Source organism: Homarus americanus, unplaced genomic scaffold (assembly GCF_018991925.1).
Source record: "Homarus americanus isolate GMGI-L3 unplaced genomic scaffold, GMGI_Hamer_2.0 scaffold22250, whole genome shotgun sequence".
NCBI lineage: Eukaryota > Metazoa > Arthropoda > Malacostraca > Decapoda > Nephropidae > Homarus > Homarus americanus.
In genome coordinates this window covers 12,821,488-12,836,394 of record NW_024741189.1, presented here as the reverse complement: position 1 = coordinate 12,836,394, position 14,907 = coordinate 12,821,488, and the positions used below count along the sequence as shown (strand labels likewise).

Here is a 14,907-nt window from a genome sequence, read left to right as displayed (position 1 = left end):
CAAAGATGATGAACTCAGACAAAGGGTAGGGAACGGATGGATTGCGAATCGGTGTCCAACCTTTGTTGGCTACGGCATTTCCTGCTCACCACAAAGAACCACGAGGCTGGGTTCTCAGTGTCCGTTTGGTGACTTTTGTTTGTAACTAAAGATATAAGACAGCACCTAACTGGTTCACCTAGGCTAAAGCGCAAATATATCACCCAAATGTATTTTCAAAATTATATTGAAATGTCCTTATCTTCATGTTTCCTGTTGCTTTCATATAAGCATTTTTATTGTCGTGCGGCAAAAAAACGCTCGTGTCAAAGAGGCCTTAGCCGCCTTAGGGCAGTGCTAAGAATACGGTGGTCGATCAGTTTGTCTATTTGTGAGTTATTTTGCATAATTACCAATATGCATGCCGGTCATTTTGCAAAATAACCGATTCCGCAAAAAAAAAAAACGTAACAGTCTAACAGATATATCACACACCATGTTCTAAGGGTCTTTGGTTCGATATCAGGGCTTTCTTAATCCGCCCAGTTATATTCGTACCATTGTACCATAATTTTACAGCCACGGAAGTGAAGATGCAGTGCCAGCCATATTTTTGTATCTTCCTGTTAAAATAATCGCATGAAGTTGAGATTTAAAAATTAAATGTAACCATTTCATAACAACGATACTGTTTCCCATTTTCGTCTAAAAACAAAGTATATTTATTTCATTAAAGAATATATCTATATTTTTTTATCTGATACATATACACGTAACGTATGGATCTAGGGATTTTAAAATATATATTACAACTTGCATGGTAACTTTACTCGTACGTTTGGCACTCGTGTCTAAGACAAGGTAAACAAAGTCAGCTGATGATTACTCACCAACAAGCTTGGCGCGGCACACGTCTCCTACTATCATCCTCAAGTAATGTAGAAATATTATGCTGTCATTAGAGCTGTACATTCTAAATTATATCTAAGAGTTTTCTGTATAATTTGTAGTCAAAGATATTACAGGAGGTGAATATCATAATTCCTTAAATATCGTAATGGGATCTTCGCTGATGTGTTGAAAAATAATATGCAAATCATGCGTAGGAGCAAGGAAGATATAGGATGCCTGAGAACATACAAGAATGCTTGGCAATGAATCAGTTTAGTACTATCAATACTGGGCTAACATTGACGACTAACCCGCCGACGCGTTCTATGTTTTGATGTTTATATTCTTACTGTATTTTCATCAGTGAGTGATATGATGATAATTTGAGGGGAAATTACTTCCTTTGGTAGATAATAAGGCAACTAGGCGTGCACTTTGTCTGGCGGTGATGCAGCAGTACACAACCAATCTTATCTGATTGACGCCAGTCATTAGTGTATGTTTACGAGACACACGGACTGGAAGGCTGGTCTCATGATGTCCATAAAAAAACATAAAATTACACCACACCATAGTAAGTTCTTTCTGTTTAATATGCCAGGGGGGAGTCTGGAGGGTGGAATCTCACAGCTAGGAAGTTAGGTAAAGTTAGGTAGATTTCCTTAATTAGGTTGGTGAGGTCTTCTAACAACTCTTCTGCCACTTGTTTTTCTTATCAACTAAGGTTAGGTTTAATTAAGAAATACAGTAACCATTTTTAACACATTTCCCAAAACTACGACAGTGTCCACTATAAAACAATGAAATTGCAGCATTTTTAAATTTGTTTTCTATGAAAAATCAGTGGCAGGTCAGTCATCAATAATTACCCAATACTGTAAGCTATTAACACTAATTTCAAGGAATTTTTCATATATAATTATGGTACAGTATTAATATTTCTTGCAGAATCAAGTACTGTACTGCACTGTAATGTGCAGACAAAGAAAAAAGTCACATTACACTTACTGTGCCTTATATATTCTGAAACCCATGATGAAGAATTTGGGTAAATTCCCCTGTTTAAACTCAAACCTAGAAGCTTCGCTGTCACTTTACCCATTTTCTTTGTCATGGGTTTTGGAACATAATGCTAGTGGGGAGTAACATGACTATTTTCTTAGACTGCACAATGTATTAAAAAAAGGAATACAATTTTAATTTAAGAATTTTATGTTTAATGACAAACAGTAGAGTTGAGTTTCTACAAGCAGAAGCTTTAAGTGGCTGATGTGCTTTCAGTTAATAGAGCTGTAATAGCAAATGAGGGATGTTGGTGGTACAGTAATAAATTGTGTACAGTTTCTTACGTCAATATGTCCTGGTTTTGAGTCTGGCCCGGGAAAACATCACAGGTTTCCTCCGGGTACTCTGGTTTCCACCTGTACTAACACTGGACAAATAAGTTTATTATAAAATAAATAGCAGACCAACCACCTGGATGGCTAGTAAGCTGATAAGTGGTGAAATTCTGGCATGAATTCATGTTCCTTTTTTTCCTCTCACCTACCTTTGTATATACTGTATTTTACATGCTTTTCTTTTCTTCCAGGTTTGACCCCTTTATTTTTTGGAGCACAAAACTTTGAAAGTCTTCATGAATGCCATAGTCTCCATCTGTCACTTTTGTGAGCTACATGGCCCGAGTGTCATCTTCTGCACACAGGCATTTAGAGATCTTCTTGACCTGGATGCTCTGACAAATGTAGGAGCTTTGGAACTTTTAAATTCTAGAGACTCACAAGAGGAAGAACAACTGAAGGTAATTGGAAATTACTTTATTATTTCCTCTGTGCCTTTTTGATGTACCCTAATGGGGAGTTGTACCTACAGGACCCACTTTCATCTTTTTCACTGCTTACATAATACACAAACAGCATCTAAGTACATACCGAAATGTAATCTTTAGATTGTGATTTGTGCAGAACACAAATAAACACCAGGTTAAATGCAAGGCATACGCTTATAATAATGAATTCATTGGCTGGTGCAGGATTTATATTTGTACTGATTCATACCATTTTTATATTTTCCACCTTATGTTGGTAGGTTCAGGTGGACCAAGTGGGGTTGATATGAACTGCCTAAGTACAATGTCTTCAAAAATTATTGATCTATGTAACTTTTTTACATGACTTTTAACAAAAACATACCAGTAAGTTAGGGATAAATAAAATACAGTACAATTAAAATTATAAATTTCCCTTTAATTTTAATGTCAGTTGAAGTTAATTTGGCATGGATTCATCAATTGTTTGGAAATAATCATGACCATATTCATTGTTCAGGTCTGCTTGATCTCCTACTGGTAAGGTATTGAGGATGTGGTCTGTGTTGGCATCTTGTGTTTCATGTAATTCCGTGCATTCTCTCTCAGGTTGAGCTTTTGTGAGTTCTCGGGCCACTCCAGCTCTTGAATATTCTTGCATATGCTTCATGAGGAGTGGTAATTAGACAGCATGAAGAGATGGCATTTCAGCTCCTTTTTGGAGTTGGTATTGAATTATTTATTCTGAAGGGTCTTAAAGGAATTTGTAGTGGGTTTTCTTCATTTCTGCTGCAGATATTGTCTGATTGTCACTTTTCATCTCATAAGCATTTCAGTGGCCTTGAAGGTCTTTCTGGGTCACCGAGGGGATGATTTCTGATAATGAATTGAATTAGCAAGACCACACTCTTCATCTTTATTGTTACTGTGCCTCATTCTGGAATCCCTTCAGGGGAGCTTTTCTACCCAACTGGGCAAGGATGTGAGCCTTTTCCTTACCTGGACCCATGGTGACTGTTTTAAAAGGAAAATTGGGTTCATATCATGGTGTGTGTGTTGTTGGTTTTTTTTCATCAGAATGTGGCTGAAACTGGTCCAACCACCCCAGGACACAGCTAAACCCACTAACTGTATAGCAATTTCATGCATTGCAGATGAAAAATTTCACACCGAATTCAATTTGGTGGGCCGTAACCAGGCCTCTGATTACATAATTAGGATCTGTATATTATGCAGACATTGTAGACCAGAGATAATTTTGCAAAAAATAAAAATAAAATTACAGTTTTCTAGCTTTCCCTAAAAAAGGACCAGATGGGATCCAGATTATACAGATTTCTTGATGAAAGAAGGGTGTTTAAGCAGAGGTTTACTGCACATGAAACTTGAAATTAAGACTTGTAAACTATTACTGTGAATCATTCTTTAAGCAGATGGATGAATTATTGATTTAGATTTAACATTTAAAATATAGGTCTAAATATACTTATAGGACAATTTTTTTGTTTGTTTCAGGCAGAAGAAGGAAGCTTATGGAAATATGGAAGGATTCGCACTCAGAGCCATACTCAAAGGAAGAGTACTTGTTCAAATGATACATGTATAGCGTGTCGGTCATTTCCACATAATGAGGTACATTCTTCCTTTTATTTTTCACATAAAGGTTTCAATTTACATCTATTTAAATCTCATTCTCTTTAAGGAATCCTCCTTCAGGTGGTAAATGCATTTAAAATCTTTTTAATTTTTCAAACACAGACTCCTCAACTCTAGCAAGTGTTTAAGCCCCTTGCAACACATGATAATTTGATTGAGATGCCTTCATAATATTGTAATGTTAATAAAAATTGGATAGGTAGTATATAAACAATGCAGTTATATAGGTCAGCATGAATATAGGTACTGCACTGTATACTGTACTGTGCAAATAGGCTGTGGGAGTATTTTGTACAATGGTAAACAGGAAGAAAATTTGACCAAGGCTGGCCGACAAAGCTGTCTGCTGCTTATTTCCAGAAGGATCCTTCAACAATTTTTAAGCAGTAACAATAAGAAATAGCTGTGACATGCTTCCACACACAATACGGAATTTGTGGGTAGGATAAGGGATGCCTCTACATATAAAATATAAACATGTGGGAAAGTACAGTACTGTACTGTACTGTACAGAAAGAAAGCAGGAAAACACAAAAGGACTCAAGTAAGGGAAACATAAAAAGATATTATGGAAATAGTTATCACAAAATGTCTTATGTCAAGGTTAAGAGTGTTCAGTGGAGCTTACTGTTGTATTGTGAATGTGGTGAAAAAAATTAAGAACCAGCAGCAAGGGTTGGGGGGTGGGGACCTTCTGTACCAAGGGCTCCCAACCATAGAGTTACCAAACAATTTCTTTGGGTTCATGAAACCATCAAATCTTCTCCACTTCTTTCAACAAAATTCATTCTGACAATTTAATTCTCAGACTACAAAAATAAATAAATAAATCATAACTATATGTACAAGTTTCCCACTAAATGCATTCATGGAAGACTATACACCTGACACCACATTTGATAGGGAATTCCAACAGTTGCTGACAGAACAGCTACAAACTCCAAAGATAAATCATCATGCTGTTATTTTCTAGATGTACCCCAGACACTGTTGAGCTGGTGGTGGTGTGATAGTTACAGTATGGAACTTTTGATTTGCCAGTTTGAGTTTTAACCCACAGATATTTTTTTTAGGGAGTGACCTGATAAATTTAAATTGTAAAACCCTGCTGAATAAGTTAGAATTTTGAGGATGGCATAACTTATGCCAGATTTGATCAAGATTTAGTCATTATGTTTATACTGTAAAGACAAAGTTAAGATATCAGAACAGATGAAGTAGCTGGAGCTACATCCAGGAAGTAGACAACTCCTGGATGACAAATGTTTTATAATTATTTTATAATGAATTGTACTGCTTGAATGTCGATGTTATACTAAATTGCATCATTAGATTAAATAAAGATAATGTTACCAAGTTGATTAGAGATACAATACAGTACTGTACTCTACTGGTGTATTATTGAACATAAAGTGAGACGTGCTGTTAGTTGATGTAATTATGACCGTATGTTTAGGTTATGAAACGACCTTGCAAAACTATAATAACTGCATTTTTCACCTACAGCCTGGATACATAAGCAATGATGATTCAGCAAGAGTTAGTTACATCAGTTCACAGTATCCACTACAGTCAGAATTGTATGTTCTTGTGCGTCAGGCATGCATAAGGTCACTTAGCTGTGAGGTAAGACAAATTGTATTGGTGGTGTGTCTTGCTGATCATCTTACTGATCAATAAGACTTATGCAATCTGTATGGCTATCATATGTCAACATCCTTAATTGCATACAAATCATGTGGAAAAATGAATTGTTTAGATATTATTAACATACTGTACAGTATTGTGAAAAGTAATCAACAGTCTCCTTTTAAGGAAAAGTAAGATACACAACCAGATAAAACAATTCAGTAATTAGACCGGTTATTTGAGATAAGATATTCTAATGTGATTATAGGTGTGTCCTGGGCGAGAAGGACCTATTTACTTTGGTGATGAAGCCCGTGGCCATGTACTGTCTCATACCTTCTTCCTCCGAGATGTTCAAGCTAGAGGATTCCAAAGATGGTGAGTCAGGATGTGTCTGTTGCAGAGTTATAGGATACTGTATCTGTCAATATTAAGATACTACAGTACATACAGTACAGTACAAGTTTTATAAACGGATTTATTTAACCAAAAATTTCTTGTATCCAAAATTTTCAACATCTCTTTTGCAATTACAGTACTGTACTGTAATATTCCTGACAGCTGGAACAATTGGTGCAGAATGATTCCATGTTCGAGAGATTTCTGGGTATTGAGACAAATCCTTATCTCCGAAGAGAAGTTACACATTTATGGAATTTTTCCGAGCATTGGTGTATGTTTCCAGGTCTAAACTACGTGTGTGGCATAAATCAATGTTGCTAGGGAGGCTTAACTGCAGTCAGACACAGAGCTGTATTCATTTTGCAAACACTATTGTACAGGTACAGTATGGTAAATAAATATATACTACCATTTACACTACACAGCATTGTATTCACCAGCAGATGTTGGGAGGCCAAATGGTGATACCTGTATAATGAAACTTGTGAGACTTTTCAGAAAAACTTAAAGTATTTAACATCTTACAGGTACAGCATCTTAGTACTTATGAAGGACAAGATGCTATTACTCAACTCATGGCCATTCATAGTGCGACATCTTCGACAAACCATCACCAAACTTCAAGAGAATGCCTGTAAGGTAGGCAGACAGTTATTTTATAGAAGCAAAGTTTTTGAATATTGTGATGTGTATATTTTAGTTCTTTGGATCTTTATTCCTCATTGTATATTTTAATAATTGTGGAGGTTATTTTAAATGTATGTACAGGTATCCCTTGCTTAATGATTGGGTTAGATTCCTGGAAAACTATTTGTTAGGTGACAAGAAAATCCCAATACAGTATTTTATCCCCAAAATATGAAATTGGTTAACAAATAACAAAAAGACCTAAATAACTAACAAAATAGTACCCATCTACTGTAATTTACTCCCTAACACATTAAAAACATTAAAAGAAAACTATCTAATGATAATCTGCAGTTAAAACCATTAAGGGAAAGGAAAGTTTAATAGTATCACCATTTGCATATATGCTGGCAGTTTGGCCTCAAGCCTCACCATAGCATTGCAACCCAGCTGGTATGCTGCCTCTGCCGACCCTTAGCAACAAGGCTCCCACACACTGCTCCCCCTCCCGCTCAACTCTCGCACACATAGAAATGTTTATTCCCTTTATGTTTTTTACCTTATGATAGTTATATACTTTTTTGCACATTATGTAGAGAGAGTTAAGTTTACGTATCCAAAATTATGAATTGAAAAATAATCATAACTTAGCTCACACCTCAGTCTGGTAGGGAGACGGCTAGATGGATGTTGCCGCCCCAGCTGACTCCCGGGGGCGTGCTATTTGAATTTTTGCTTGGACCAAAATTCATATAAGCAATGGTAGCTTCCGTTAAATAAGAAAGAGGTGTTAAATTAGAAAATTCGTAAAGTAAATTTTCATACAGTATCTCGAACGTTCGTAAAGCGAGGGGTACCTATACTGTATAAATGACAGTTGTATATTTTGCAGGTATGTGAGAATGAGGAATCAAAAGTAAGCCACAGAGCATTGAGGTCTGCAGCGTCTATGATGGATAATGTTCGTAAACAACGTGGTGAGTGTTGTGTTGTGTTGATGTTTGTGTACGCTTTTAGACACTGTACAGGGTATAAGAATTGAATGTTTACTTTTGTCAGCAAGCGTGCTCATGGTATGCATAACTTTTAGTCTGCAAAAGAGATAATTTAAAAGAAAAAATTAGGTACGTACTGTATTTATTGTTACTTTTTATTTATTTCTCATTCTCTCTCTCATAAATGTTTTTAATTTATTTGGTAATAATACAACTACATACTGGTATGCATATTGCTAGCACCTGCATAAATCTGCTGAGTGATTTACATAAAATGTTTGACTTAAGGTGTATATTATCAGTGCTGTACTGATTGCCTTTACTTGTAAGCCAGCTAAGATAAAGTTTTATTTTTATGCATCATTTCTCTCAATGCCTGGCAACATTAAGCAGAAGAGGCACACCAGACTCATACTGTGTGATCCAAAACAAATTAAGTTTTCATTTATGTTTGTTCTACTTCATACTGTATCTTATTGACAAAGTTTCTATTTCCAGTCTTTCCTCCATATTCACTTGTAATGATGTACAGTAAAAAGATGACCTCATCTTTAACAATGGAGTCGTGCACCTCTGATCTGTCTCCTTTTTGTACCATCAATATCACTTTGGATTAGAGTAACCCTCTGTAAGAAAGGGTTGTCACACTGCTAAACTTTGGGAATTTGGTTTCAAGACTGTTTCAACAAGATTATTTCCTCATGTAGATACTGTACTGTTTCTTTCAGTGGCTGGTCAACCAAGGTCTTTAGCCGAGTTAGTTGGAGAGGGAGAAGTATGGCAGCACATACATTCATCGTTTACATGGATTCTGAAGTCAGGTGGACTAAGGCTTCAGGAAAGACTTGTTGAAGGTCCTCCAGTTAATATCTATGTAGCAGATGGTTCAACATTTAGCAGTGGTGAGTTTGTAAGTAAGATTCACTCCATATGGATAAGATAGATACTCGTTACCATTGGTTACATTTGTTAGGTTTACAACACTTGGCAGTGTTGTACGTCATTCCACTAACTATGCTAAATTTAGCTAACCTTGACACAAAATTTGCTGCATGTATAAGAGTTCCTTATACAGTACAGTGGTCCCTCGGTTAATGAACACAATTCGTTCCAGAAGGTCGTTCGTAAACCCAAAATTTCGTTAACCGAATCCATTGTTTCAATGGGATATTGGGTAATTGGTTCCAGCTCACCGAAAAGTACATACAAAGTAAAAAAAAATGCAGTAAAGTATACTTACTTTGAGGTGTGTACGTAGAAGGTTCCTGGTTGAAGATGATGATGATGATGGGAATTAGAAGTGGGGGTGGAGGAGAAGGGAGAAGAGAAGGAAGTGGGGATGGAGGAGAAATCACCTTTCAGTGGACCCATGCTTGATGCCGTCATTTCACCAATAAAATTTGAAGTTAACTAGGTGTAATTCAAGATTATTTTCTTTAAATCAACAATGCACTGCGCTATATATTATCAATATGTTAACTAAAATTCAGAATGACCAATAATTTCAATGAAAAATGCAAAAATATTCAAGACACCAACAAAATAGATGCTCACTCCACTGTTTTCAAAGCCCAACTGACTCCTTGTGGCTGACTTACGCATCTGATGGGCGCACAAAAAACTAGTTCCCTGTACTGCATATATTATCAATATGTTAAATAAATGTTAAAATGACTAATGATTTTAATATAAAACATGCAAAAATATTAAAGAGCACAACTTGATTGATATTTACTCCATTGGAAACGAATGTAAACATAGAACAGATTACTGAATTGGCAGACTAGCCCATCAGCTGATCAGCTGATGCTCACAACTAAACGTGATGTTCGTAAGGATTTCGTTAATCAAATTTTTGTTCGTTAACCGAATTGAAGATTCTTATGGATGGTAATTCGTTAACCGCAATTTCGTCGACCGAACTGTTCGTTAGCCGAGGGACCACTGTGTATTAAGTATTCTTTCTCTAGTAACTTGTTTATGTACAGATGGGCAAGATAAGGGTCTGGCTTATTGAAGTTTATTTTTAAGATAAGTACTGTACAGTATTTATATTATACAATATTTATTACACGCTGTATATCCTTCAGGTCTAAGTGTACGGCAGTTATACAACATATTCGGGGGCACCATCTTTCATCGCATGGTGCATCATTTGTTGATCGGTCACCAAGTCATCATTAGAGGATTATCAACAAATGTAATATCATCCATTGTTCAGTCATTACAGGTAGGGTTTACATTAATCTCATGTAATGGCTCATTATGTTTAAGTTCTAGAGTGTGGTGGCTGAATGGATACCGCACTTGCCTCCCGTCTTCAGGGTTGCTAATTTGATCCAGGGACACTCCTAGTTCACCCAGCTGTAAATGGGTACTTGACTACAGTATATAGTTGGAAAAATGAAGGGTGGTCAAGTGCAGTGCCACTCATACTGCCTCCATCCATACCAAAGATTTAGTATATTGTGTAGAGTTCGGATGTCAGAGTCACATTTGAAATATATTTTTACAGAAGATATTAATATGACAGACCAACTCTGTTACATATTTACCTCAGCTTGTTTGTCAATATGAGCTAAGCAAGTTATCTAGACTTTTGATGACTCGGATCAGAACTGTTGGATGTATATCACACAGCCATTCCTCGGTGACTGACTATCTATCTTTGCTACACCACTTATCAGCTGTCACTGGTACAGTACTTATGACTTGTGAGATTTCAGTAACAAATATGGCTTTCCTTACTGAGAAAATGTATATATTTTTTGTGTGAGGTGATTAGTTTTAAGTTATGCAGAAGTAATCTTTGGCTTACTTGGCTGCAAAAAAAAAAGGTGTAATAGTCTACCAAACTTTACATTTAAATTTAAGCACTACCCCAGTACCACCACTTAGAAATCCTGAGCAGTTGAGAGAGAGAGAGAGAGAGAGAGAGTCTGTGTATGAACGAATATGGTAGATAGTTGAAGATTTAGTTGAATGTAGAGAGATAACATACAATACATATGAAAAGAAATATTAATCCTTTTTTATTTCTTTTCAGCTGTTGCTTCCAAAACACTGCTATAAAGCAATGCGATTTTCACCCCATTATGTGGATAGTGCATCTTGTAACATTTTGGGCCTTCACTCACTGGTGAAAATACCCCATGTTATCATAGGAAATGGCAACTTTTGCCTTATTGATGTGATCTCTAAATGTGAAAATAACGATATTCATGAAAAGAGTTATACAAATATTTTGAACAGAACTTCATCAATCGTAAAAGTTAAAGCCAGTAAGGAAGAAGGGTCAGAGAAAGTGGGAAAAGATGAACAAAGAAACCCAGCATCATCAGAACCAAAAGATATTAATGAAAGCATCAAGAACTTAACATTCAAGGTAAAATGTCAGGCCTTTGTATTGTATTTCTGTTTTACTTCCCAACAATGCAATAATCAAACTACAGCTCATTCAATCTAGTGATGTGTACATTACCATTGCTATATAGTTTAGTTGACTACACAAGTGCTGCCTTTGGGAGTGAAGGACAGGAACACTGACCAGATCTGAAATATGACACCAACCATAAAAAAGTCGCATTATCATTTCAAATCAAGTTATCCTAGTTTTTAGATAAGATTTAGTTTGTCTGTGCTCATTTAGTTTAGCCTTGTTTATGCCCAGTTTAGTTTATCAACTTTTATGCCCTTTTAGTTTATCTTTGTTTATGCAGTTTTTAGTTTATCATTTATGCACTTTTAGTTTATTCTCATTTACAGTACAGTATACCCTTTTAGTTTATCACCATTTACAGTACAGTATACCCTTTTAGTTTATCACCATTTACAGTACAGTATACCCTTTTAGTTTATCACCATTTACAGTACAGTATACCCTTTTAGTTTATCACCATTTACAGTACAGTATACCCTTTTAGTTTATCACCATTTACAGTACAGTATACCCTTTTAGTTTATCACCATTTACAGTACAGTATACCCTTTTAGTTTATCATTTACAGTACAGTATACCCTTTTAGTTTATCATCATTTACAGTACAGTATACCCTTTTAGTTTATCATCATTTACAGTACAGTATACCCTTTTAGTTTATCACCATTTACAGTACAGTATACCCTTTTAGTTTATCACCATTTACAGTACAGTATACCCTTTTAGTTTATCACCATTTACAGTACAGTATACCCTTTTAGTTTATTGCCATTTACAGTACAGTATACCCTTTTAGTTTATTGCCATTTTTGCCCCTTTTTGTATATCCTCATTTATGCCCATTTAGTTTATCCCCTTAGCAGAAATTTAATGTAATTTTCTCGATATCTTCTCTGTACTGCATATTAGCTTCAAAATTCTCTAATGTAACTTTATACAATATGTATGTTCTTTTAGATCACAGGAGAAGGGGCCTTGCCTGCCCGACCTCCGCAAGTTCTAAGTCGTATTGAGTCAGCAGTTGGCAATTCTACTTTAACACAATCAACTTTGATGGTTTACATTTCAACAATTATATATGAATGGATCAATAAGGTAAGACTCATCAAAAAGTAATCATAAAATTCTATAAAAATTACATGAAAAAAAGAAAAGGGGAGAAGAAATTATTTGGAGTGAAAATTATAGAAGAGTTGTAGGTCAGAGTGATTTTGTTGATAATTTGTTGTTGATTATGGTCATGTGAAGCAGCTTTGATGAGCAGAAGTAGAAAGGTTGAAATACATGTTGTGTTATTTTTATCGGTCACTTGATAACATACAGTGTAAATAAGCTGAAGTGTGACTTTGCACATTACATAATTATTATACTGAATCTGCACTGTAATAGCTCAATCATGGCTTTTTCATGGAGGACATTTAATTTTTCAGTCAAGCCATAGCTGGACACATTACAAGTGACAGCAGAAGATCACAGGTGCCAAGTAGAGTAAGAAAGTTATAATACATTCTGGATCACAAATAGAAGTAGTAATAGTTCAAAAGAAAATGGGAAATATTGTGTTGTTGAACCAAATCCAATTTCCCATTCAGTTGTTAAGAATTTCTTACGTAATCATGAAGGGTACACGAAGGTAACATCATGCTCCAGCCAGTTCCCACTATAGAGTACAGTATATAGCTAATTCTATTTCTTTTAACACTTCAAATATTTATTCAGAAATATATTATATAGAATTAGCTGGAATAAATGAAAAAACTTTGTTAGGAAAGTGAGTCAAGGTATAGGTATTTTAAATGTATAACTAGAAATTTTTATTCAATATAATAGGAAAGTAATAATTGCATCAGCCCTTTATTATGTGTTTTAAATCTAAATGTACCACTGTTCTATAGCCTTTAGAGTTTTGGAAGGTTTTATATAATTTACATCTTTTTCATCAGGTCAAGGTGTGGATTCATGTACAAAATCGCATAAAAACGTGTCATAGCTCCTGTGAGAGAATGCCGTCACCCATAACCCACTCTCAGCCTGTTTACCGGAGTCCACCAGTGGCCATATTACGAAGTTCAACCAATCATCTCTCAAGATCTCCTGGAGTGCCAAGTCTCAGAGGTTCATCTCCTGGAGGACTGAGTATGAATCCTCAAGATGCCGCTCCACAAGATGAACGCTACCAGTTATTAGCTGCTTTGGGGTCAACAGAGTGGGATGTTCCTTTATTGGAATTCTGGGCAAAGAATTTTAATAAATATTATGGGCAAGAAATAAGTTAAATTGCTGATCATTCATTAGGAAAAATGTTCATGAAAATGTTAAAAGTGCCTTTTACAATAATTTATTATTTTTTCAATATAATGAATAATTTGTTATAATTGTTTGCTGTTTTATTCATTACTTACTTTTATCCTCTTCGCCAATGAATGGCTTGTTCGCCGCTTTGGCGGTCGGTCACGTCTCTGTTTCGCACTGTTGGCAAGTACTGGGCATGCACTGGCACCTGAATATATCTGAACCTGCTCCAGTGTTGGTCAAGTCTGGTCTTGAAAAAGCTAACGCTTGATGCTGCCACAACACTATCTGACAGCAGTTTCTTCCAGGAGTTCACAACTCCCACTCCGAAAAAGTTTGCCCTCACAGTTTTCTGGACTTGTGGCTTCTTCAACCATGAGCTGTGACCCCTTGTGGGGCGGGTGTCCTCCAGCTCCAGGTATGGACACTCGACTGAGTAGTGCCCTCTGAGATGTATATATACCTCAATTAGGTCACCCCTTGCCCGTTTGTAGTACTGTCTAAGCTAAGCAGTTACAGGCACTGTAATCTCTCTGGAAACTTAGGTGCTGAAATGCAGGCACCAATCTGGTGGCCCTCCTTTGGACATTTTAGATCAACTGATAGTCTTTATCATATCTCGTGGACCAGACGGGATGACAATACTCCAGGCAGGGAAGCAACTCTCACTTGAAGACCATTATGAGGAACGGACAGTCTAGATATCCGAACGACCTTCTTGTTAGACCTATTAGTTTAGTTGCTTGATTCACCTTCTCACAATGGCCCAAGAATTTCAGTTCATTGTCAACACACCCAGGTCCTTTTCGCATTCCGTCTCTATTAATACAGTTTCTTCATCCCATTGGGACATGATATGCCTCCGTACTTTTGGTATGACCCAGATGCATCCTCTTACACTTCGTGACATTAAATCTTAGCAGCCATTTCTTTGACCACTTTTGAAGCTCGCAGAGATCTTTCTGCGGCTCTTCACAGTTTGGTTGTTAATTTCCCTGAATAACTTGGTATTGTCCACAAACATTTGTATAGAGGAGTGTATAGCTTCTGGCATGTCATTTATGAAACAAACAACAGAGGGCCTGATATACTCCTCTGTGGTGCCCCGCTTTGACATTTTCCCGAATCCTGTACCCTTCCAGGTTAATTCTTTGCCTTTCATTGGGTATGCTGTTGAAAGCCTTGGGAAA

General features: G+C 36.3%; 1 protein-coding gene across 3 annotated transcripts; it reads left to right on the top strand.

Moving 5' to 3' along the window:
- The first annotated feature begins 833 nt into the window (after positions 1–833).
- Positions 834–13,801, top strand: LOC121875608 (folliculin-like). 3 transcript variants are annotated; one of them, XM_042380191.1, is made up of 12 exons: positions 834–912; positions 2,462–2,671; positions 4,193–4,309; positions 5,840–5,959; positions 6,231–6,340; positions 6,892–7,003; positions 7,884–7,968; positions 8,715–8,888; positions 10,077–10,216; positions 11,033–11,371; positions 12,383–12,520; positions 13,369–13,801. In XM_042380191.1, exons 2-12 carry the CDS (start codon positions 2,507–2,509, stop codon positions 13,699–13,701), a joined length of 1,833 nt encoding a protein of 610 aa, XP_042236125.1. In that variant the 5' UTR covers positions 834–912; positions 2,462–2,506; the 3' UTR covers positions 13,702–13,801. The 3 variants fall into 3 exon arrangements, with proteins under 3 accessions (XP_042236125.1, XP_042236126.1, XP_042236124.1); XM_042380192.1 differs by lacking the exon at positions 834–912 and adding an exon at positions 1,232–1,444 and having other exon boundaries at positions 10,077–10,186; XM_042380190.1 differs by lacking the exon at positions 834–912 and adding an exon at positions 1,236–1,444.
- The last annotated feature ends 1,106 nt before the right edge of the window (positions 13,802–14,907 follow it).

Excerpts from the sequence above, each read along its gene's own strand:
- LOC121875608 (XM_042380191.1), top strand. The coding sequence starts at position 2,507 with ATGAATGCCATAGTCTCCATCTGTCACTTTTGTGAGCTACATGGCCCG. Across the intron at positions 10,217-11,032 it reads CCATTGTTCAGTCATTACAG|CTGTTGCTTCCAAAACACTG; the intron begins GTAGGGTTTACA and ends ATTTCTTTTCAG. Across the intron at positions 11,372-12,382 it reads TCAAGAACTTAACATTCAAG|ATCACAGGAGAAGGGGCCTT; the intron begins GTAAAATGTCAG and ends ATGTTCTTTTAG.